Source organism: Lissotriton vulgaris, chromosome 6 (genome assembly GCF_964263255.1).
Source record: "Lissotriton vulgaris chromosome 6, aLisVul1.2, whole genome shotgun sequence".
NCBI classification, from domain to species: Eukaryota; Metazoa; Chordata; class Amphibia; order Caudata; family Salamandridae; genus Lissotriton; species Lissotriton vulgaris.
In genome coordinates, this window is record NC_141694.1 from 1,476,167,171 (window position 1) to 1,476,192,779 (window position 25,609).

The 25,609-nt window shown below is 44.1% G+C and overlaps 1 protein-coding gene across 3 annotated transcripts in view; it reads right to left on the reverse strand.

Moving 5' to 3' along the window:
* UGP2 (UDP-glucose pyrophosphorylase 2) overlaps positions 1-25,609 on the reverse strand; it is a 534,584-nt gene that overhangs the window by 258,287 nt on the left and 250,688 nt on the right. For all 3 annotated transcript variants that reach the window (XM_086927618.1, XM_086927620.1, XM_086927619.1), the window contains exon 3: positions 24,100-24,207. In XM_086927618.1, the coding sequence (XP_086783744.1) occupies positions 24,100-24,207 (108 nt within the window). The remainder of the gene's footprint in view (positions 1-24,099; positions 24,208-25,609) is intronic.

The following is a 25,609-nucleotide window of genomic DNA, read 5'->3' on the forward strand; positions in this document are numbered from 1 at the left end:
TTAATGTTTCAGTTTAGTGCATTACATCACAAGATTGGCATTTATTAGAAGCTGAAGTTTCTAAACATGAACTTTAAAACATTCATTATCCCTCCCTCTTAACAACACCGTGAACAAACAACATGAACCAATTATCTGGTCCCCTTACATCATGGTCCGTATTATTGTTAATAATGGTGAAACATTCCAGGCTAATGTGAGTTTGTTGTGCACGGTCCATGAATTACATGAAATTGCTCTCAAATGTTTCTATCAAGTAAATTAGACACAAAGTAAATTGATTTGACTATGATCACGCAAGTTAGCCATGCTGGAAATCTGGAATTTAAAACCCAGGCTTCACGGCCACACATAGTGTACTTTAAACACTGACTATATTACTTATTTTTCTCATTCCCCTTTAGGATCAGAAGACTGTTTTTGTAAAATTCTGTAAGAGGAATCGTATACTGTGTTAAACATATATAGATCGCGGGCTAATTGGATAAAAAAAAAGGCAGAAGAGCCTTCTCCTACGTTGCAGCCAAGGCCTGCAACAAGCTCCCAGTCAACATCAGACGCTCCTTTACCCTGCACACCTTGAGGAATAGCCTCAAGACCTGGCTTTTTGGCTGATCCGGAGCTGCACACACCCCACCCTCCCACCCCCAGCGCCTTGAGAACCTCACGGGTTAGTTTAAACGCCCCTGATTGATTGATAATGAAGGTGAGAGTAGGCAGGACACCATATGCTAATATCACTGTCTTTTTAGACATAATGTAGCTATTCTAGAGGTGAGTGAGCCACTGAAAGATTGTGCCAGGCTTGAGCCTGTAGACTGTCGCTGACTCAGCTAAAGGTCCTTTTTGAACCTTGATCCCGCAATGAGCAGAGCTTTCATGTGGCTTCTGCCGGTCTCCTTACCTCTACCCAGGATGTGGTGTTAGGGACAGGTCTTCTGACTTTGGAACTGGAGAACCAGGCTCAAGTTTTGGCAACAGCTCAGCATCATGTGATTCTGGGTAAACCCCTTAATCTCCCATGCCTATAAACAATAAACGTGACCTTGTGTAATGCAAGTGGTGTTCTTGTAAAGTGCTCCAATACCTTGGGTCGAATTCACGCTATATAAAAACTGCAGAAACATGTACAAAGAAGTAAAAACAAAGCCCTTAACATAAGGAAAGACAAATACCAATTGTGTGGCTGATTTGTGCAAAATGATACTTAAAAATTTAGATAAATTGTGGGTTTGCTGCTTAAATTGTGTGATCTTGGGCAAACGTTTTACTTCATCAAAACTCTTTTTTTTTCATAAATGCGTATGAAAGCACTTTCAAATATGTGAGTTCTGAATACCAGTTGCATAAAAGCCTATTGTATTTGATTTAATAGACTTTAATGTGACTTATTAATGTCATACTTCAAATACACTTCTCTTGAATTATATCATTTTACATGATGTTTGTTGTATGATTTACACAGCAAACATATCAGGGCTTGAATCGGGCACGGGTTCTAAGATCGGAGCCAGACCCTTGGCTAGCTCTTCTTGGTAATTTGTTTACTCGTCCACATCGAAAGTAGTCAATGAAGCGGTTGAAGTGCATTAAAAAAAAAGTATGGCTACTGCTTTGGAGATGGGTTCAATGAGAGCGGAGGCGGAATCAAAAGGTGTGGCTAAAAAGAGTGAAATATTCGGTAACCATTTTGTTGATCTTTCACCCTCACGTTACATATAAAATAACACTGAAAAATGAATAAAAGTTAAACTAATCAGTGGGAAATGCACTATTTTATGTTTTGAAACCTCTATTTGTTAATGCAGTCACTACAGATGTATATATGTGCAACTAGAGGCCCACAGAATTGAATCCTGTTTGATGCAGCAGGGAAAAGAGACTTGTGTATTTTTAGTGCTAGGATCCCTGAAAGCACTGTGAATGTTTACGTCATTATTTTAAATGTGTATTATAAACAGTATAATAATACATTTAGGTTAAATATAAAAAATGCTGCTAAAGTATAGATTTAATCAATATGCAGACTATAACTAATGCAAACATATTTTATAGCTGTCCTTTAAAAGGACACACTCCACAGCTCAGCTTGCAACACCCTTATAGTACCTCACAAAAAGAAAATATCTTATCTGGAAACTTCAAGTGATTCCATCAATGAACAGGTTTTAGATTTGCCTAGTAACTAACTGCACACATTTACATTTCTTTGGGGAAGCAGACACCCTGATAAGAAGGCTCATTTATTTTTAGCCGTCTGCTCCTCCCTCTGGAATGTGGCACAGAGACTCCTTCCCTTGCACGTCAAATGGGGAGTTTCAATTGTGGAAATTAAGTTTGGTTCTTTAGCCGAGAGATTAAAATTATGGACAAATAGCACCCATTAAGATATTCATCATGGACTTTAGGGCTTATTGATGGACAGGAGCTACTGCCCCAATTCATGTCTACCTCTGCCTGCTACAATTGTTGAAAACATCATCAACATCCAACTCATCGAGCATATTCAATCAAACAGCCTCCTGGACGCTACCCAGTTTGGTTTCTGTAGTGAGCACAGAGACTGCCTCGCTCAAGGCTACCGAGGAGGTCAGGCAGGTGCTTGATCAGGGTGGCGGTGCTGTTTTCATCTTGCTTGATCTCTCTGCAGCTTTTGACACTGTCAATCACGGGGTGCTGCTGGGTCGTCTAGCTAATATTGGAGTCACTGGCTCAGCCTGGGATCTGCGGAGATCCTTCCTCTCGGAGCGCAAGCTATCAGTGCAGCTAAATGAGCTAGTCTCACATTCCTCCTTGCTGCATTGCGGGTTTCCGCAGGTGTCCTCGCTCAGTCAGATACATTTTAATGTCTAAGTCACCCCTCTGGCCGACCTCATACACTCTTTTGGTTTCCCTCTAACCTCTTACACAGACAACACCCAAATTGTCGTCTTCCTAGCTCAGGATGATATAGGCTTAGGTCTAGACTATGTAAATGAGTGTAGGAAGTCAAAAGCTTGACCGATAGAAATTGTCTTGCTGGCCACTTGACATGGGCCCTCTACCTACAACTGTCGGAAAAACCTGCAATCTTGGAGTCCTCATTGATGATAAACTGAGTTCCGCTGACAAAGTCAACATGGTGACGACTTCTGCCTTCCTCATGCTTAGAACTCTAAAAAAAAGTACTCCTCTAAATTCCTGCCCACCTTCAGAAAAGACTGATCACATCACTGGTGATGGCAATACTGGACTATTACAACAGTCCTTTTCTCATTACACACCAATAGATTCAGAATAAACTGCAAACATTACAGAACGTGGCAGCCAGACTACTCTTGAAAATACCAAAATACCAGTCAGTGTCCAATGCACTCAGGAAACTGCACTGGCTACCCATTAGACAGAGGATTACTTTAAAATCACTCTGTATTGCGTACAAGGCTCTGCATGGCACTGGCCCGGAACTCTTCCAGCAGAATCTCACCTGGCACTGCCCTGGCAGGACCTTATACTCAACCAAGGCCAAACACGCAGTTGTCCCTAGGTTAAAATGAACCACCTGGGGAGGAAGAAGTTTCGTAGTGGGAGCCACGAAAACCTGGAATACCCCCCCGCCACACATCAAGTATGCCCCAATTTACTGGCTTTCAGAAAGCTGCTGAAGGCCTGGCTTTTTAACTCTCTCTAGTTTCCCAGCCTTTCTTCCTACTGTGCTCTCCACTGGCATAGCTAGTACCAAGACACCTTTGAGTATTCGCTGCACTTTGGATAACCCAATAACATAACATGATTTGACGCAACACAACAGTCCGTGAAAATTAAGAACGGTTGGTCACCCAAATTACTCTTATACACTGCGGTCAAAGCATGAATACAGCTTTTTTTTAAAATGATGGCTTGTCTTCTCTTTTTATCAGTATTGTAGCTACACAATGCATGGGGTAAAGTACCTGTAAAAGAACGGGGAGTGTGAAAGGGACTTCAAAGAAATCAAAGCTGGAGACATAAGAACACACCTTTTTCAAAGCCATCTAGAAGTGCTGCATCAGGGGCGGGAGATGTTTTTCAAAGTACCAGAGCTACAGTTCTGTGCTTTCCTCTTACAAATCATTGTTTTCAGGTGTATTAAAGTAATTGTTTCAGGTGAAATGAACCAAGTCTATAAATAATAGAATGTTACAGATTTTTCTTAAGGAAAGCCCAGGGAAGGCAAATGGTGTGCCTGTTGACATGCCATCTGGTAACCCAATAATAGAAAATTGTAGTACTACAGCAGGGGTATGATGTAGAAAGTTGTCTGCTGCTGAATATTTCAGTTAATCGGCATGTAGATGTCTGAAATCTAAGTTATTAGTAGCAAGACCATCGCCAGTACAAAAGGAATGAAAAATACCATATGAGCAGACATCAAGCTTCGGTTATTGGGATAGGAATACAAATAAGTGAAACTATTTATTCCGAATGAAGGAGGCAAGATGTGAATCATACATTATAGAGAATACCTAGGAAATAACACTTTCCTAGTTAGTCTTGTACTGAAGCTGTACCACTTACCAAACATGGGCTAACAACCAATTTGGCGAGGGCCTATCCAGCGCAGCGAGCCTCAAGGGGTTGGAAGCTCTAACAAGGCCAAGAGCTCGGCACAGGTGACTTGTCTGAGAAGGCTGCAGCACCCACCATAGATTTGTGAAAATGCAAACTAAAAGCACAAAGCCAACATGCAATGATTAGGCAGTGCCACATGAACAGACCAATCAGGGCCAAGGCGTAGCACTACATGAAGTGGGTAGCTGAGCCCCGCTCCGGTTCATGGCAATGGACAAGAAGAGACAAGGGACCAGCAGCCATGACAGGAGAGGAGCGACGTCTGCAACAACGGAGGTCCATCATGCCTTTAAGCCAACAAGGGATATGGTATCGTCAGAAGAGGATAGTTTGGGTCATCTGGAGTAGAGCTGGTGAGGAAAGATGAGAGCAAGCGATTCTAGTGCTGCAAGAAGACGAGGTGTTGGGTGTTGTGGGGGAAGGGGCGTGGGGTTGATTGGGACAATATGACGTCCCTAGGCAGGGAGAAGGTACTGATGACTATGAAGGACTTAACATAGCCTGGATGCTAGGGCCCACAAACATCTGGTGAGAGGTAGTACCTAGATTTAAATTAAAGCATGCTAAAGACCATGGTGAAGTAGAAATGTCTAGGAGAAAACTTAACATTGAAATGAACAAGTTCTGCAACCTTGTGAGATGGGAGTTCATCCACAATGGGCTGATCAACTACCAGGAGCCCAGTAACTACTTGGAGGACAAGGCGCACCTATCAAGAATAGGAGCAGATATGTTCCTCTTTAACATCACAGGCAGGCGGGTTGTGCTTAGGCTTCGGAACATTGCATGGTGGAGCTGGCCAGGAGGATGTGGCAGAAGGTGGACAGTCATATTGGGAGGAATAAAAACCTTCAAGTAACAGAGGGGGAGAGGGGAGAGGGGAGGGGGGGGGGGGGGAGGGCTTTGCGAACCGTTTGACGTTGGGATGCCAGACGCAAGAGTAAACAATGGCTGGGGGGGGGGGGGTGATTGAGGGGGGACATGGGCAGACAAGACATGGCACTTGCAGCCCAACCAAACCACCAAACCAACAAAATAGCCCTTAAGTGAACGAACAAGAACTCCCCAACACTCGCAGTCGTCGGGGCCAACAACAGCTACCCCAGGAAGCAGGGAGGACCTAGTAGTTAATCTAAGTTCACGAAGTTTGACTCCCACTGAGCACCAAGTCCTTAATAAAGGCCTTGGGTTTGTTCCTACTTACGGTGGCAATGCTTTCCAGTTACGCAGCGAAATTGAAAAGTTCTTCAGGAAGGTTCGCCTTCACTTTTTCTTCTCTGACCACAATAAAGACCATGAGCTGATTGAGAAAGACACAAACACGGGTCTCAAGAATAAATCTACCTTTACTCCCTTACTACAGCAGGTACCTCAGATGGCTGGCGCCTTTGAGAAAGCTGTTATCCATGAGATTGGTTTTTTGAATTTATCAAACCACGACACTATTCAAAATTTGTCAAGGGCAGAAAGAATGTCGGTTGATGCACTCTAAGGATACCAAGATTACCATCGAACCCGCCGATAAGGGGTAATTCTCGACACCACCTCTTACCGAACAGAATGTTTAAGACAGTTAGGAGTCTCAAAATCCTACACCTTACTCACTGAAGATCCAACTGCAAGATTGGTGGCGGAAATCAAAAACTTAGTAGAAGAAGCAAGTGCGGAGGGCTGGATTACACCCCAAGAGGCCTTATTCCTGGTAACCATCTATCCAGTGACCCCGTATTTCTATGCACTACCAAAGATCCATAAACTAGCCAGTCTACCTCCAGGTCGTCCTATAATTTCTGGAATTGGATCACTCCTGGAGCCTCTCTCTACTTTTGTCAATGTTTTTTTGAGGCCGTTAGTACGCAATATGCCTACCTACTTGCAAGACACAAAGGATGTCCTACGCTTGTTACCTGAGGCCGAATTCAACATAGAAACTGACATCCTTGTCAGCTTCGATGTTGAATCACTCTACACCTGCATTCCACAGGAGGAGACCTTACTGGCAGTGAAGGGCCTACTAGAAGCCCAAGAACATGATAGCATCACACCCATTAGCTTCATCATGGAACTAGCCAGGTTAGCCATGACCGAAAACTTTTTTCAATTTGAAGATTCACTATATCTACAGATGGATGTACGTTGTTACAACGCATGCTTTTAGCACGCATGCTGTAACAACGCGGTTTTTATAACGCATTCTTTTACAACGCGTAATTCAAAGGGGTGTTGGATAGTGAATATTTTAATTTACTATTGCAACACCAGTCCTCGTTGACACTAGGGAAGGTGTTGGATAGTAAATTAAAAGTATTCCCTATCCTTGAGCGCCCCCCAGAGTCATGCGTTGTAATAGAATGCGATTTAAAAACCGCGTTGTAATAGCACTGCGTGCTAAAAGTTGCGTCGTAAACGACGTTCCCCCCTACAGATATCAGGTACCTCAATGGGGAGTGTTTACGCCTCTAGTTTGGCAAACCTTTATGTCCATCTTTTTGAGACAAAGTCTGTACTCGACCACAGTAATCCGTTCTTCCATCAGACGATACTGTGGAAGAGATACATTGACGACGTCCTGGTTGTCTGGCGGGGAGACACCACTTCAATACTCGCTTTTCTAAATTGGCTCAATGCTCAGAACCAATTTCTCAAGTTTACTGTAGAGCACAGTAAGATTGAACTTCCGTTCTTGGATCTATTGATCTTTCCAGAGGACGGTCATTTGGCAAGCAAGCTATATCGGAAACCTATGTCTAGGAACTCCCTACTTCAATTTCACAGCCATCATCCACGTTCACATCGAGAAAACTTGCCCTTTGGGCAATTTTTGAGGGTACGTAAAAATTGCTCAGAGACAAGTGACTTTGATGATTTATCTCGAGACCTGAGCATCAAACTAAGAGAACAGCACTACCCGAATGCCCTGATACGCAAAGCACGTAAGAGGGCCTCTAATAACCATCGAGAAGCCCTACTTGCCCCTCCAGTTGTTAAACCTCCTCTGGAGAATCGGACCTTTGTCACCACGTTTAGCACATTGTCCACGCAGGTACAAAAGATAGTTCGCAAGAACTGGCGGATTTTGAACACTGCTGGAGTGAACATTCCTCCTCCGATGTTCGCCTTCAAGAGGAGTCAAAACCTACGTGACGGCTTAGTGCACACAAGACCTCACTCTTTTCCTCAAGAGTCTACTAACACTCTATGGAACCTTCCACCAGTCCAAGGCCACTATCCATGCGGTGTATGCTCTGTGTGCCCACAGACTGAAAAAACCTTAACCGTGGACATCGGCACAGAGCGCCCATGGATCCTTAAGCATCATACCAACTGCAATAGCGAAAGGGTGATCTACCTTATTACATGCCCATGTTCCCTTTGCTACATCGGTATGACAACTAGAAAGATAAAACTCAGGATCAATGAACACAATAGCACAATCAGACGAAACCGACAAGCAACGCGCCTGACAAATCATTTCTTGACTATGAAACACACTGCTGATGATTTTAAGTGGATAGTACTCGAGCAACCTTACATCCCTCAACAGGTCAGTGATATATCCCATTATTTGTTTATAAAAGAACAAAAATGGATTTTCAGAATGAAGTGTGACACTGTGGGGTTGAATTACGAGATCCCATGGGTTCAAATCTGATGACCAACTGACTTAGTACTATGTAGGTGTATACCATCACACCATCACTCAAACGTTCATATTACTGTACTATTACTCATAAGATGACTTGAGTTTCTACTAGATACCAACTTGAGGTATACTTCACAACCTCACTTTTTTCCTCACTAACCTACATTTAGAACACACTGATATGTGTGCATATATGCCCCCTTATAGAGTCTGGTGGTGCGGCACGCAGGCTACATATGCGCACTCGGTAGGTTACATCCCTTGTCTACTCAACCTGCTACTATATGCACCTACGAGTAAACCCCCTTTTTTTGCTTCTTTGTCCTCTACCAATGGAGATGTTAATATCAGTGACAGCCAAGGTCTATTCCTGTTTCTTTTCAATGCAGTATTGCGGACAATCATAAATTTCTGGTCCGCTCTTTTACGCTGATACCAGCATATGACAGCTTTTGAGAGACCCTGGGAAGCGACAACTTGGGTTGACACGCTTCCTCCGTGATCCGTATATATCGGATTTTATTCCTGAGCCGCCTACGCCTTATGGAGGGAGTCAGAATTGGGACTTTGCCTTCGTCCCATTGCTACCTACGGGGCGCAGGCTAGGCTCCGATTGGCTGCTCTTCGAACCAGTAGCGTCTCCTTCCTGATGCAAACCTATCGGGTGTTCACTTGCACATCTCTGTCCATTCCCACCGGGTGCTTTATTGTGGGCGAGCAAGGTTTCCTTCCTGGTCCCCCCTGCTCGCCGATGCCGGCACTTTGTGGCATCGGGATACACCCAGGGAGGCGGTGCCTTTCATTTGCATGTTTCCGCCGTAGTCCGCATACATCGGATTTTAGTCCGTTCCGTTACCTTGCAGTACACTGCTGCGGACAATCACAGCTTCCTGTCTGGTCCGCCTTTTTACGCTGACATAGCTTTTGGATACATCTTGGGAAACGCCAAGCTCTATTGCTGCGCTTCCTCCTTGGTCTGCACACATTAGGCTTCATCTCTGAGCTGCCTGTGCCCAAAGGAATGAGGCAGAACCAGGACGACTCTGGCGTCTTCCCATTGCTACCGTTAGGGCGCAGGCTAGGCTCCTATTGGCTGTTCTTCGAACCAATAACGAGATTGGTAACACCGCCTTGCTGATGCAAACCTATCAGGTGTCCACGTACATGTCTTTGCCCTTTCTATCTTGTGCTTTACTGAGGGCGAACATGACTTTCTTTCTGGTTCCAAATGAGGTCGCACACTGCTCGTCCCATCAGCGTGTGACCCCGGAGCATGATGGTCGATGTAGTCGGTATCAGCGGGTGCGCTTCTACCAGAGTCTTGTGTCTTCAAGGTGTTCACTGGTGTGCTGGCCATCCCTGGACACGTGTTTCGAGGTCATTACCTCTCATCAGCAGGGATTAGGCGGGTGGCAAGGGGTGGCAAGGGGTTGCTGCGTGGGCTGCCGAAAATGTTCATAGGTCCAGATACCACTTGTGGCGCGCAGGTGCGTTGTCTCGAGGTCGTCACCTCCACCGGCTCAAGGGAGCCTGTATAAATAGTAGTTCCAAATGAGGTCGCACACTGCTCGTCCCATCAGTGGTTGAGCCGGTGGAGGTGACGACCTTGAGACAACGCACCTGCGCGCCACAAGAGGTATCTGATCCGATGAACATTTACGGCAGCCCAAGCAACAACCCCTTGCACCCGCCTAATCCCTGCTGATGAGAGGTAATGACCTCGAAACACGTGTCCAGGGATGGCAAGCACACCAGTGAACACCTTGAAGACTCAACACTCGGGTAGAAGCGCACCCGCTGATACCGACTACATCGATCATCATGCTACGGGGTCACACGCTGATGGGACGAGCAGTGCGCGACCTCATTTGGAATGACTTTCTTTCTGGTCCGCCCCGTTCGCTAAACACTAGCACTTTATGGCCTCGAGACACACCCAAGGAAACGGTAACTTCCATTTACACGCTTCCTCCGTGGTCCGCATACATTGGATTTAAGCGGCTCTCCCTGTCCGTCTCGTTACCTTCCCCTCAGCTCAGTAGGGGTTTGAGGTACCGACAGACAGGTGAGTGCAGCAGATTACTACAGCTTCTGAATAGGCGTTTTAGAGGTGTGTTTATTCATAGCGCTGTTTCTATGGGGCTTCACTCCTTTGCCATTTTTGCTGTACCTTAGAAACTGAAAATTTGTCCTGCTAGCGCTCCTTTTCTAACAATGTTTAACTCTGTGCCATGGCTATACTTCTCCTACTGAGTACTCCACTCTATTTTCAGTTGGTAGACCATGCTACAAGATGGAGCGCATAGTGCAATCTCGGCTGTCACCCCGAGTTTTACCACATATGCGTAGTTGCCAAATGGCCAAATGGCAACTTTGCATATGTTCTTGGTTTTTTTAAAATTCTAATCAAACCTCATCTATCATCAGCTGGCTAGGCTAGCTGAGAACTGCAGTCCTTTCCACGCCCATCCATGACACCAGGGGATATTGTTACGAAGTGGAACTAATACCAGATAAAGTGACTCTAAAGTTATTTTTGTTTCCATCTCCTCAGAGCGGGGCCTCATTACCTGAGCGAGTGCCAGGCGAGGTGAGGCCACTCCCAAGTAAATTTTGGGTGAGTGACTATCTAGTAATGAATGAGCAATGTCTCGTTGGCGGTTATATGTCTTCTTCACAAATGTTGCTTTCATCTGTTACACTGTGTGTCTGTATACACTGTTTTCCTTCCAGGAGAGGTGATTCCACATCCATGACTACCGAAGCTACCATTCATTACATCATCAGATGGTAGGTTATTCACGCATGGTATGTAGCCCTCATTACACTTTTTGTCACAGTTGCAGTAGTGTTATCATAGGTCCTGAAGAAAGCCATTCTTGGCTGAAACATGTCGACCAGTTAATATTCCATCAAGATAATAGTATTTGTTAAAACACTATCCACACTCTGCTTTTAATCTTGGCATCATGGTGACCGCCATAATAAAATGTATCTTTTGGCACCATGTTAGTCAATTTTAATACACAACTATTCTACTAGCACATATATATTTTTTGAGCACTGCAACTCTTTCTTCCCACAGCTCTTCACACCACCACTCTGTGGCTTTCCATCACTGGTGGATCCGTTACTAGAGTTTACTCACGATAACAACAGTGAGCAACCTAGTGGATACCAGTTTGCATTCTAAAAATCCAAGATGAAGAAGTTCCGCCAATGGGTGGGCTGATGGGTTTTCTTCCTTTCACCCTTCTTACTCTATAGTTTACACACACACCTTCCATGAGAAAGCAGACACTTTCTAGCCCACTTTGACTAGTAGCACCCCTTTTGTGTTTATTGTAAGTAGGATTAGGGGATAGGGTGCACTTAGGTCATTAAATCATTTTCCCCTTTAGACCCTTCTCCACGTTGTGTTTTTGTTACTACAGTGCATCATATATACACGAGCCAGCGGTTCTCTTGTCGTTAGATGCCACTATGGCCTTTGACAGAGTCGAGTGGTCCTATCTGTTTGCTGTTCTGAATAAAATGGGCTTTGGTCCAGAGTTTATTGGGTGGGCCCGCCTCTTGTATTCATGCCCCCTTGCTGGAGTTGTGGTAAACAATCATAAATCCGGGGATTTCCCTCTGGGAAGTGGAATGAGGCAGGGATACCCTCTCTCCCCATTACTGTTTGCACTGGTGCTTGAGCCACTAGCGGCGTGGGTGCGATGGAAAAGGACGATTAGAGGACTAAGATGGACGCCAGAATGGGAGGACAAGATATCGCTATACGCGGATGATATTTTGCTTTACTTAACCACTCCCCGGACATCCCTGAACAATTTCCTAGACAACCTTGCCATATTCGGGAGATACTCGGGCTTTGCCATCAATTGGATAAAGTCGGTCCTCTTCGTGATTAGCGGTGACCCACCCGACATCCCGAAGTACTGTCCCCTCTGGATAGAGCAGACGAGATTTAGATACCTGGGTATCTTTATAGCCATGGACCACCCGAAGATACGATTCGACAAGAATTTGGGGCCCCCATTAGCTCGTCTCCGCCGGGATGTGGAAAGATGGAGGGAGTTGCCGCTCTACCTGCTAGAACGCGCTTCTCTGTTTAAAATGATGGCGTTGCCAAAGTTTTTATATGCGCCCCAGAATGCTATAGATCCGGTGCCTCCCTCCTACTTCAAGGATATAGAGTCTCTACAGAGACGGCTCCCCTGGGATGGAAGACCACGTATTACGTTTTCCAAACTCTCACTGCCCTGGTATGATGGGGGAATTGGTCTGCCTGATCTCCGTAAATACTACTGGCCTCCCACCTGGCAGCGATTAATCATGCTATTTATGGATCGCCTTTAGACCCCGGATACGCATGGACCAGGGTCAGATGCCAGGACATGACTATATGAGAGCCCTTTACACTCGACCGGGTAGGTTCTCCCTCATTGGACCATGGGTGTGGCACGGGGCGAACCGGCATCTCAAATGGGATGGGAGGATCACACAGGCTACTCCGCTGTGGAGCTCTGAGGATTTGGGTAATTTGTGGAAAACGAAGAGCTTTGACCGATGGGATCTAATTGGGATTTCACTGGTCAAGGATATGTGGGGGAAAGACGGGATCCTTACATTTGAGGCCCTGCAAAATAGTTATCAACTAAGTGAGAGTGAGAGGTACAGGTACCTCCAGGTAAGACATGCCCTACTGACGAATATTCCCCGAGGCACTACGCCTCCCGAGGTATCCCCACTGGAAGGTCGAGTGCTGGACGGACATCTCACCGATCCACAAGAAACTGATTAACCACATGGAGGATCCATTAGCAACACTTAGGGAACAATGGTGTGCAGACGGTTTAGTCATAGAGGATGAGGATTGGAGAGAGGCAGTGTCTTCCCCTAAAACAGTGGCCGTCCAGATGAGATTAAGACTAGTGCAACTGAAGATTCTGCACCGGTCCGACGTGACGGGGCCTCAAGTGGTGCGTATGGGTTTGGCTGAAGATGAGAGGTGCAGGAGAGGTTGTGTAGAGGCTGGAACGTTTATGCACACATTATGGCATTGCTTGGAGATACAGCCCTATTGGGTCAAGATTCATGAGAAGTTCCGGGAGGTACTGGGGGTGGAGGTACAGATGGAGATTCAGCGCTGTATTTTGAATATCTGGGAGCCTCAGACCTCACAACACATTGGAAACAATGGGCGACACTCGCATGTATGGTCGCCAAACGTAGCATTGCACAGCTATGGGGTGACAGTCAGACGCTCAAACTTGGGAAATGGATGAAAGACCTTGACTGGTGTATGTTTAGAGAGAGGTCAGTGTATTTCGCTAGGGGCCGCCTTGGAAAGTGAGGAAAGATCCGGGGTGCTTGGAATAGATACAGGGGTGATATCTGTGCGCCTCCAACAGTGCAAAATGATGCTGCAGCGTCAAGAGTCTCCATGATCCCCAAGAAAAGCCGATTTATACATTGTGATGGTTGGTAATGTACAAATGATCATTGTAAGGTACTTAATGGTCGCCTGATGCATATTGTTTATTGTTTATTTTTGTTGAATCAAAAAAAAAAGATTTAGAAAATAATAATAATAATAATAATAATAATAATAAAAAATTCAGCCTTTTCCTTCCAACAAACAATTCTATGTGTTCTATGAGAGTGGGGTGGATTAGAGAAGGGCAGAGTAGCATGAGTGAGCGGGTTAGTAACAAGGACCAGGCTCTGATGCTTCGGAGCTACACATCAAGGTACAGAGTGGAGGGCTGCAGATAAATGTCACTTCTTACCTCATTGTTAATAGTCTTCGTCATAGTCCTTATAGGGATGAAGCCTCACCTTTGAGGCTTACCACTGCCCTAAGAATTTCCTGTACATCACACAACCACTTCACCAGTTTTCTAGATTCTTGAACAGAACATGTAGATCTACTGCAGCACAAGTTCCACCCCACCCCCAACCCAGATTTACTCTGTTCTGCATCCAAGTGGCAGATGACGGACTCCTTTTCCTCCTGCCCCTGGAGGTTATGGCGGATGGGACCCCAGAACTCTCATATGGGTTACTCAACAAGTTTTCCAGTAGAGTCTCCAGATTCAAGAGGCAGAGGGCAGACTCCTTTCCCCCCACTATCTAACCAAGGGTATGGTGGATGAGACTCACCGAAATCTCATCTGGGTTCTTCTCCACAAGTTTGCCAGCAGCCTCACCTTAGCATCCAGTTTTTCCTTGGTTTCAACTGGAGATTGCCTTGTATTATTTGTTTCCTTCAAGCAAGAATCAGTCTCAAGCTTGCAGCAGCCCTCAAACCATAACTCTATGCGACCCACAGCCTTCTGCATACCAGCACAAAGAGGCCCTCCTGTTTCATTTTAACTACTTTTTGGTGGTGCAGAGATACAGAATGCCTTTAAAACCCTGTCCTTCTCCTCCACTTAAATAAAATAAGGTGTTCTGGGGAAATGAATACCTCTTCTTGTTCCTTAACTGAATGATCATCTTACGCCGGAGATAATACAATCTTTTTCCGATGGGATGAAGGCAGTTGCAAGGTGGATGTCCTCCAATTTCCTCCAATGCAACGATGGAAAAACGGAGGTGATGCTTTTCGGGGAAGTAAAGGTCCAATGGTCTCCTGACTGGTGGCCTCTTGATCTGGGCCCAGTTCCTGAGCCCAAAACAGTAATCAAGAATCTAGGAGTCAGATTGGAACCGTAATTGACCATGAAACATCATGTCACCACTACTGTAGGAACATGTTTCCACGTAATAGGTCTCCGCCGGAGGATTTTTCCTTTCCTCCCTGACTCATATAGGAAAACCTTAGTTCAGGCTCTTGTTATCAGCCGTCTTGATTACTGTAATGGACTCCTGATAGGAGCTAACGAAGAGGTTCTGGACCGCCTACAGGTGGTACAAAATACAGCAGCTAGGTTGGTGCTTAATGCACCTCCTATGTCCCCCTCTAAACCACTACTGCACAAACTACACTGGTTGCCTATACGGCAACGAGTAAAGTTTAAGGCTTGCTGTATTATCCATAAAGGCCTTAATGAATTGAGACCAGAGTATCTGGCCACTAAATTTGTTCCATATGCTCCCACCCGTATCCTCAGGTCTAGTGATCAGCTGCTGCTAAACATTCCTAAAATAATTAAAGCTAGGTTAGGAGGCAGGGCTCTGTCTGTGGTAGGCCCTAGTCTCTGAAACTCTCTCCCGCTCTTCTTAAAACAATGTAGGAATCATCTTAAGTTCAGAAAATGTCTGAAAACCTTTCTGTTCAGCTCATTTTAATATGCATCCTGTTGGATCTTAATAGTCCCCTGCTACAATTTTTATTTCCTATGGCCTATCTCATGTTTTATACCTGGTGTCACCAGCGCGGAGATACTCCTTCGGGAGTTTATTCATAGCGCTTTATAAACTTGTAAATAAATAAAATAAATAAATGATGAACAGAAAGCGAGCTCTTTTATCAGTGAAACGCAGGTCTGAATGTTCTGGAGGGTGGCGTGATGCCGTGAAACGCTGTTAAGCTCAGGAATAAACATGAGAACATGGTTTTTAGTTAGATAGGAGGCCGAGATCTGGGTCTTACTATTAGGTTACTAATATCTATAGAACTCTTGTTCACCAAACGTACCATGGTGCATAACTGTGGACAGTGGAGCTGGCTGTTGAAGGCTTACTTAGTGCTAACCAGTCAACGGTTGTTGAATTTCATACATCAATCACATGGAGCAACTACCCAACTGAATTCCAGTCCAATCCACCAGCAGGAAGCTACCGACAGACACCAGATCCACACAGGCCAGTCAAGCAGGATGTTCTACATAGCTGTATCCAAGCACTAACAAATAACTCCGTAGTGGGATTGGTTTCAATACAGAAGTGGAGGAAAGGCATATACTGCACTGCATTGCATTCTCTTTCTGGTGCAAAACTCTTTGAGGTATTTACAATAAATTCACTTGGGAGTATCCACACATTCTTGTTGCGGTATATAAATTACCAATGGGTGATTCTCAAACAACTGATGATATCAGCATATAAACTGCTTTGCATAACAATCAATTAAATTCAATGGGTGGTGTTGCTTTGTATTCTTACATTTCTCTGCGTCTTTGCAGTTGCAATAACACTCTTTGGGTATATCCTCAATTAGGAAGTTTGTTGCCAAAGTGGCAATGACCCAATTATGTACCTGCAGTCTTCATTTATTATAGACCAAGTCTTCCTAGGCACAGTCGTTATGTTCACATAACGTTTGCTCTGGTACAAATATTGAGGAAACACAAATATGGAAAAATTAACTAGCACTTTACTTTGTCCAGAATGTTCACGGTACACGATGTGGACTAAAAGTCTGTAGCATATCCTCCTTCTGAGAACGGCCCGTCTTTGCTTCTTGAAGGAAATATTCTGAATGCCAATCAGTTTGGCGGACATGTATAAAAAAAAAAAGGAATCTTCTAGTAAAGACTGCTACAAGTCCTATATGAATGTTCTCTAGAAAAAATAAAAAGGGAGGAAAGCACAAGAGAATCTTACAGTCCAGATCTGAAGAATAGATTCCATAGCGCTCCTCAAGCATTTAGACATTAGACATGTTGTTTATCAGTGAAGAGCCTGCCATGCAGGAGTGATAATGTGCTAAAGAGTCAGTTTATCTGGAGTTCAGTTCTTAGTCATGTGCACATGATGCAGTCCACTGTCCTGCCCAATCAATATCCACGCTCTTGGGCGCCAACGTGGTCAGCATAAGGGAAGAGGCCTAAAGGTGGGACTAGATCAATGTGCCCAAAGACAGCATAAGTGGCAACAATGGTGTAGCCTTTAACACAATGGAATCCTCATGAACCAGCTAGAGAGGAAGCATGGCATTAACACCCAAATACTGGAAAGAAATATCGTTAACCTCCACATTCTGAAGCTTTCACTTCAACTTCTTAATTAATTGGCGACAGGAAATTGAGCTAATACAGAGTTCCTATACAATAAATCGTTGTTTTGAATCTGTGGGAAAAAGAGAAATTCATGGAGTCCCCTAAACTCTGAAGAGGATTAGGAACTACAGAATTATGCCTTCTGGATTAGCTTCATTGTTTAAGAAGTTGCCACATTTCTGAGGTACCTTTTAAATTTGCAAACACAGGAAGGTAAACAGGCTACAATCTGAGAACGAAAACCAATCTCAGAGGCCAGACAACTGGAACTTTTACACTGTTATATAAAAGCCCCACCCAATTGGTCATATTTAGGCTCAAATTTAAAGAGAAAGTAGGTGGAAAATGGAGACCCATATATTACATGGGCTCTAAAGTGTCCTGAAATAACCAAGGAAGTGAAAGTCTCCAGGGCACCCAACAAGGTAGATTAGGTACCAACAAAGATATATCTATCTACCAGAGTACCTGACCAATGAAATCATAACTGTCCACGAAGGGGAGGTGATGGACAGGAGGATAAAGCTTTAAACCCCATAACTATAAACTTGCCCGAGTGCTGCCCCTATCTTTTAATCATGGTTGGGGTGCCGCCACTACTGGAAAACCACTCAGTCCTGGGGAGAATTACGAAATAAGTTCACACACTGGCTAAGTGTGCATATGAATTTTAACCCAACAGAAAGCCGTGAAATTATCATGACTCGTAGAGTAGACTGGATTGGTCGCTCAAGGAAAAATGTTGCCAGAGATTGCATCATGGTTAATTTTAGGCACCCTGAATTCATGAGGAAACTACTGAATGTACAAACGTTGGTGACAGCAAACGGCTCAAAGTTTGTAACATTGCCCTTGGGTTTCTTCTACAAGCCGGTCAAACAAACATTCCGCCTGCCAGTCCGGGGTATTCAATTACAGCCAGAGTGGGGACTGACAAGTGGAAACAGTTTTGCAGTCTTGTCGGATGGTAATGAGGTGGACTGACTGTTCTAAAAGGGGCACGTGTTGGCATCGGGTCACCATATTACAAGCAAAAGATTTACAAACACGGATTCCGAAGCTTCTGGAGAGTGGTAACCACTCATAGCTCATGTTGAGCATGTAGGCCCAATTATCTCTTTGGAAAACATTAAGGATAGGACCCTTATGCAGATTTTTGGGTGCTCTATTACAGCCCCTGCCCTCATGCCTACGTCTGCTAAGAAACCCAGAGCTAAAAATATGGAGTTGGAATGTTGCAGGACTCCACTCAAAGATACTCCTAACGGATTGGAAAAAGTTTGTTTAACTGTATGATTTTATCCTACTGCAGGAAACCTATGAAATTAACCCCACTGATTTTGATGGTTGTAGGTGTTTTAGCCTTCCAGCGGTACCACCTTGCTCTGGTCTTGCTTCGGGTGGGCTTTCCACTTGGTTTAATCTCCTAATTGGCGGTTCTACAGCAGTGATGAAGACACCTGTAACAGACTTTCAAGCAGTTATGTATAAGGGGGCTTTGACTGGATTGTATTATTTTTAGCATGTCCCCAATCAAAAATGTCCAGGTTTATTTTTATTTATTTCAACACAGGTAGAGAAGAAATCCGAGCAGGACCAGCAAATGTATCTTTGTCTAGGGGGTGATTGTAATGCTAGATTACCTTGCCAGCAGGCAGGGGGCGAGCAAATGGCCTACAGTAAAGTAGATGAGCGGGCCAAAGAGTTGCAGTCTTTTGTTACCTCCTCTGACCTATGTAAAGTTTTGGCAGGAGAGGGGAGTGAAATGCAAGGTCTGACTACTTTTAGATGAAAGAACAGTCTCTCGATCATCAACCCTGTTTTTATTTTTAATAATCTTAGGCATGTACTGATCTATGGTACAATTGTTGGCAATAATTTTGTGGACCATAACCCGATCGAGATCACCCTGGCAGCACCATATAGATTGATTCACCCGGAAGCCGCGGGCCTCACTAACCTAAAACCAACCATAGAATTTAACACCTTGAATGCTACAGCTAATCCTCCTGGATGCTGACCTCTCTTGATTCCCATTGTTCATGACGAGCTCAGCTCGTCATGAGCACACGACCAGTGTACTGCATGAAGAGCTGAGCTCGTCATGACCAGGGAAGGGGTTAAGATTGCGTCAGAAGCAGCCTGCCTTCCCAAAATATCTTAAAAGAGCGATGGCAGAGAACCTTCAGTTGGTTATGGGATGTTTATCAGAAGGTACCAACAGTGAAAGTTTGATTATGTCTGCTGCCAATTTTATCAGGGTTTTATGTGTCTTAATATTTATTACAGATCATGTCTTATGGTGCTTATGTTTTTTGTACAGCATTTGTATATTGGCATACCATCTGCATGCTTTTATGTTTTAAAGCCGAATAAAGAGGTTTCCGATTCAGACTGCTGAAATACTGAGAATGCCATGGCACTACAGAAGCAAAACCCTAGTACCAAGGAAGTTGCTGATAACGCTCACGTGTGGAAAGCAAAAGATTGTGAAATACTTCAAATTTAGATCGAAATACTGCACACACTTCTATAATGACGATTGTTTTGTGAGCACAGGAAGAAAGGAATTTTAGTAGAAAGGTATTTTAGTAGTTTTGGTAAAACATGATCAACTTAGTAAATAACCCACCCTGCTTCAAGCATTTCTCCAAAGCCATCTGTAGCTGAAAATATTAGAATGAAATGTTTCTTTAGGAGTCTTTCTGCTCAGAGAAATGATGCTTAGCGATTCAACCAATGCCTTGATAAAGAAGTGCTGCTTTGATACTCCCCAAAAGAGCATAGTACAGATTTAGCTAAATGTCCTCAGGGGCAGCAAAGAAATATGCTAAGAACCCATCCGGTTGGGCAGGAGTCTCAGGCCTTAACAAAACTCTTGTTGCATTCTTTATTTTAAGTCATTAGATTTGGGTTGGCAGTGCAGCTGTCACATAGACCCTTTGCTTACAATATTCTCAAAGGCGGTTTTGGATCCAGACCTTTCAACCACTGACTTTATTGGACTAACCTCTTCCAGTCATTGGCTTGAGACTTTGTCAATCACATCTTGGCCCAGTCAAAGAATACTCCTCTCTCGCCTGATGCTATTGGCTGTTAGGTTCCATCTTTCCAACTCCAAAGCAGTGCTTGCATTGAACTGGATAGAGATAAGAGGTTCTCATGGCTCTCTCGAGATTTCTCCCAACTGCCACCACATATTGGCTCTCCCTCTCGCCCCTTTAACTTTCCCCTATGTGCTCCTCCTCATTGCCTGCCCACTCTTTCTTTCCTCCTTCCCACCCACGGTCTCCTGTGAGCTCCTCGTCCCTTCCTACCTGCCACCTGCTCTCCTTTCACCTTCCCAACTGTCCGTCTTTCCCCCCTGTGCTCCTCATTCACCCTGCCCGCCATCCCCTCTTCTTTCCCCATCAGCTATGCGATCCTGGCAGTGTCTCAATGTCATCAGAATGAGTTTTTTTCTCCATTTCTAAGAAACAAAAGTTGGTCGCTATTAAAGGCTACCTTGTATTTAATATATTCATCGTTGCTTCTATATCAAAAGATGGCTGGTGGCAAGGTGGGAGTTCATTAACAGTCCTTGCTTTCTTTCTAGCTATATATTAGAAACTGATGAAGGACTATAATGAAGGGTCCGTTGCAATCCAATCTTGACAGGATGGTATGGTTGGCGAAGGAGCTTTAGTTACGGACTATTTGTTGTTTCTTTGTCTGACTTTAATGTGCTTATGCTGTAAGAATTAGTACATTAAACCCAGACCCAATAGCTTTGCAACTGCTTTTTGTTCATTCTCACTAATTAAGCCGATGATTTTTCCTGCGGCTTGGTTGTTGCATGGAGCTAACCGAATATTAGCATTTCATTTCACACAAAAATGTTTCAGACTGCAGCTTTATTAGTCTGGCATGACACTACTCTACTCCACTGTCCTGGCCTACCGCCTGCTGAACTGTCCAAAGCCTTCGCCCACGTAACTGTTTTGGTTCGTGACTGGGTAGTGGAGGGGAGGGGAGCGCTTTCCTCTCCATACAACAACAAACACCACCACTGAAAGGGTGAGCCGAAAGTGCATGTATTAGAGACAGGTTCAAAGCGTTCCACCAATCAATGACTTGAATTTAGCGTCTGTGTTCTGGTCCACCACAGGGCCTAGCTGGATTTGGTCGACCTTTCACGCCGGTTTCAAACTAGGATTATAAACAGTTTAGACTGAATGAATCTCTTGACTCCTTGAAGTCTCGGAATGGATTAAAAAGAGTCCCATTTTAGGAAACAAAGCCAGGAGTGCATTATTAAGGACCCCACCTAACTGTTTGGGCCCAAGCCGAATTCATGTATCATTATCCTCTTGGCGCGTTTTTCGATGAGCTTGACGGGCCTCCAAACATTACCGCTGGAGGGCTACAAAGATCATGTTCATCTTGGTAGGAGGCGAAAAACTGTTGTGGCTGCCAACACTAAACAACATTAGAAGCTAAGTCAAAACTCCGAGCATAGCTCCACCCAAGGTTTGAAAGGCTCAGACAGTGAGGTCACCTCATGCTCCTGTGGCAGGAAAAACATGAAACTAGTCAATAGGGTACATGTAGCAATGCCAGCATGAGATGAGCAGGAGTGGCCCTTTCTTTGCTGAAGACACGGGGAGAATGGCTTTTCTTTTCAATAAGGTTTCATTAGTCCTACCTACACTGCAGAACATTCCACTGCCTCTGTAAATCCGTGGAGTAAACCCGATATAGCTCACAAGGATTGTATCTGAAATAAATCTTTGCAGTGAAAAGAGGCACTATTTGAAATGCCCGTTTCCAAACAAGTAATAACAGAGTAACGTTTCGTAGCCAGAACAAACGAAAAAGGAGTAGAACCTTTAAAAATGTCTGCTTAACATTGATGTCAAATGTTGCATCGAAATGCTGATACTAGTTAAACATTAAACACGGCCATGGCGTTCACAAGCCAGGAATACTCCACATTCTTGCATGCAAAAGACCCCAAGAGAATGAAGGAAATTATTTCCATCTGGTATGCGTTCCCTCTGTTAAATAATATTGAAAACTGAAGTAACTGAAGAAAAATGATGTAAAAGGAGCGCAGAGCAGATGTTAGACTGTATGTTCTATCTGCAAATACCATGCGTTGTGTAACTAAATGCTTGTAACGCTGCAAGCTACTCTGGCCATGGCAAAGAGGGAACTATTTATTTTCTTACTACATTAGGAATTTACCAATGCCCCCTCCTTGTGCTGCGTTATAAAATACATTAAAGAAAATAATAAATACGTGTGAAAAAATGCCACGGGGGAGTGAGATCAATATTTGGATCAATGAGAACTGCGCCACTAGAGCTCAATGCATATGCAAACTTGATTATATCAGGTCATCACTGGAAAGCACTGCCCAAATGTAAATTATTGTTACTGTGTGGGTCCCTCGCCGTTCTCCTGTGTGAGGGGCTCTGTGCACACCTAAGTGGGTTGGCAAGCACCATCACGCCAGGTAGGAAGCAGCTAGGACATACAATCCTACTGGCAAGCAGTTCATGAAACGCATTCAATTGGTCATACCCCAGGAAGTAGTATCAGAGAGGAGTAGAAGATAAACTGCCTCAAATGTCACAGGCTTGGCCTTGTCACACAAGCCAATAGAGGCTTCACACGTTGCTCTTGTTCGTTAGTCATTAGGCAGGACTAATGAACAAGAGCAAGACTTTAGAAAGAGCAAAGAACGAGCCAGGTTGTCAGTGAGGAGGGCATCTATGTCGGTATTCTGGACCATACTTCTTCCCATGGGCCCTAGATTGTGCCTCTATCACCTGCTTCAATAGTAAAAAAAAAACATGCACTAATTGGAGGAAAAATGGGCCCTCAGATTCTTGTGCCTCGTGTCACTGCACCGGCTGTATTGTTGATAGCTACACCCCTGAACTGAATAGACAGATAGACAGATATAGATAGACAGATCTAGATAGCCAGACAGATATAGATAGACAGACAGACAGACAGACAGATAGACAGATAGACGTACTTTTCCTTGTTTTAAGGAGGCAGGACTGCCTGGAGAAGTCAAAACTTTACCTTTACATATTTACTACCCGGGGACGCCCCTCTTCCTCCCATTCCTTATTTCCGAAATGTGTGAATTATCTGGGACTGCATGTACCTATTGCTTTCGGAGCACAGCGCCATAACATACAAGCTTTTCAGAATGGGATCCACTGACATCTACATGAATCCATCCTTTGTATGCACCATGAAGGTGGGTACTCCTTATAAGAGGATGTTGTGTTCCACTTAGGGAAGCTGGCATGTTCTAGCAGCCCATTTGTTTCTAAAAGTACAAAAAAAGATCAAATACTTTATTTCCTAATGGGTCCCTTTTGATATATAGTGCAAGACACTTCTACACTTGGATTGCTGGCAAAAAAATGTCAACTTGGAACTCTGTCTTTGAGGACATTTTGTGTAAACAGTTATTATTGGATAGTGTCCTCACGAATTATGAAAATCAGTTTCTCGACCAACCCCACTTTGCAGAGTATACAGCACATAAAGCAAAAACAAGCCATCATGCTAGCATAGTATAACATAGTGAATGGGATTGGATTAAAGAGCAGCATACTTGAATGCACTCCCCACTGCTCATGAGAGATATGCATTTAAGTACGTTTTTGGATTCAGACTATCCATAGTAAGGGGCACTTCATGGCCTCACATGATTAACCATCCCACGAGGTCACAGCTAGGGAACTACCCCTGAGCAGTGCCTAGTAGGTTTGGAATTATTCGGTTTGGTTACAAATAAGAGGGTTGGTACACAACCAATCAGGAAATGCCTCATGACCTATTTCAGCAGTACAAAAGCCCCTTTTAAAACACTTGCAAAATAATCTTCATAGTCCGAATGCCATTATCACTTACAGAATCCTCTGGTGGGCGCTGGATCTTTTCCCAATCGACTGAAGGGCCCTTTTCTTGCAAAAACCTGTGAAATAGCTTCTGAAACCCTTCGAGATCTTTTTTCGAATGCTGAAATAAAATCAGAAATGAGAATTAGGCAATGTTTACAAATGCTATGTGCCTATTTGCAGTCTATGCTTCCACTAAGCACGTTGCCCTATAATGCACTTGGAATGTTCACTGCGGAGGATAGGGGTGGCTGACGCCCTCGGGATCAAGTCTTGGTTGAATCATCAGCTCCTTCCCTTACTCCCTTGGAACGAGCGAAACTTGGAAAGGCGCCAAACAAGAGTACTTTTTTACGAACGTGGCATGACCTTCCAAGTTCCCTGACCATCTGACAAGTTTATTAAAGTATAGAATAAAATATTTTTGTTGTGAAAGATGTCAGATAGCCAGCAGAAAAAAAGAAGTCTGTTTTGGCAGTCCACACATCATTCGTGTGATTTCATCTTGGCCTGCTATGGAGAACACATCACGTGAAATTTAAAGACAGACTAGAGGCTGTTAGGCTACGGCCATGATTAAATCAAGAGTTATCTGGGCAAAATATGGGTTCTGTAAAGGGTGCAAGCTGAGAAAAAGGAAGGGCATGCAATACAATTCAAATCCGTGATTTACCCACTAACACATTTTCTAGACGCACTTTAGTGGTGCTTCAAGGGATTGTTAATGAAAATCAAAAGAGTTTTAGCTGTTAAGCATGTGCCCTTGTCGGCCTCCTCCTGCCGGATATAAATTACTTCCAGGTATGTATGTGCTTTCCACTCAGGAGATCAATCCCTCAAGCCAGGTACATAGTGATGTGGTGGTGGGTCACGTGGATCTCCCATTGGCACTACGGAAGAAGCTAGTGCTCGTACATAATCCCACACTTGCAAAGAATCGCCATTAGTGGTGGAAATGAAAGACTGGAGCACGGGGCTTACAATGAGACTAAGGGGGATGCGCAACATGACTTGATCAAGGGGTTCAATCCAAGAATTAGTGCAAAAACAATACCGTAAAAAGGGAGCGAGAAGACCGCATCGCAGTAGTCTGTAGGAGATTTGAGTCTTGAAGCAAACGTTCAGAGATGCACTGAGCTTCCAACGTATGGCAAAATAATGCAACTACCAGATGTTGTGCAATAGAGGATCCGAAGCTACATGTAGTTGGCATATCCATATGAACCTGGAATATCTGCTTTCAGCAAAATTACATAGCCCCTCATTAAATATTAAGGGCTAAAAACTGATCCCTGTGCAAACAGGTGATCAGAATTATGAATTGTGTGGTAATTCTCAAGCCCTAGCAGTTTTCTTCTGATACATTTCTCAAGGGTTGACCTGCTGGAATTTATCAGGGGAACAGGTCCCCAAAAAACATGCAGAATTTGGTATGTTAAAGTCAGATTCTGCATCTTCTGCCTCATTTCCCTGTAGTAAACTCGAAATAGGAGGTATTTACTAAACATGGTACCTCGTCAACC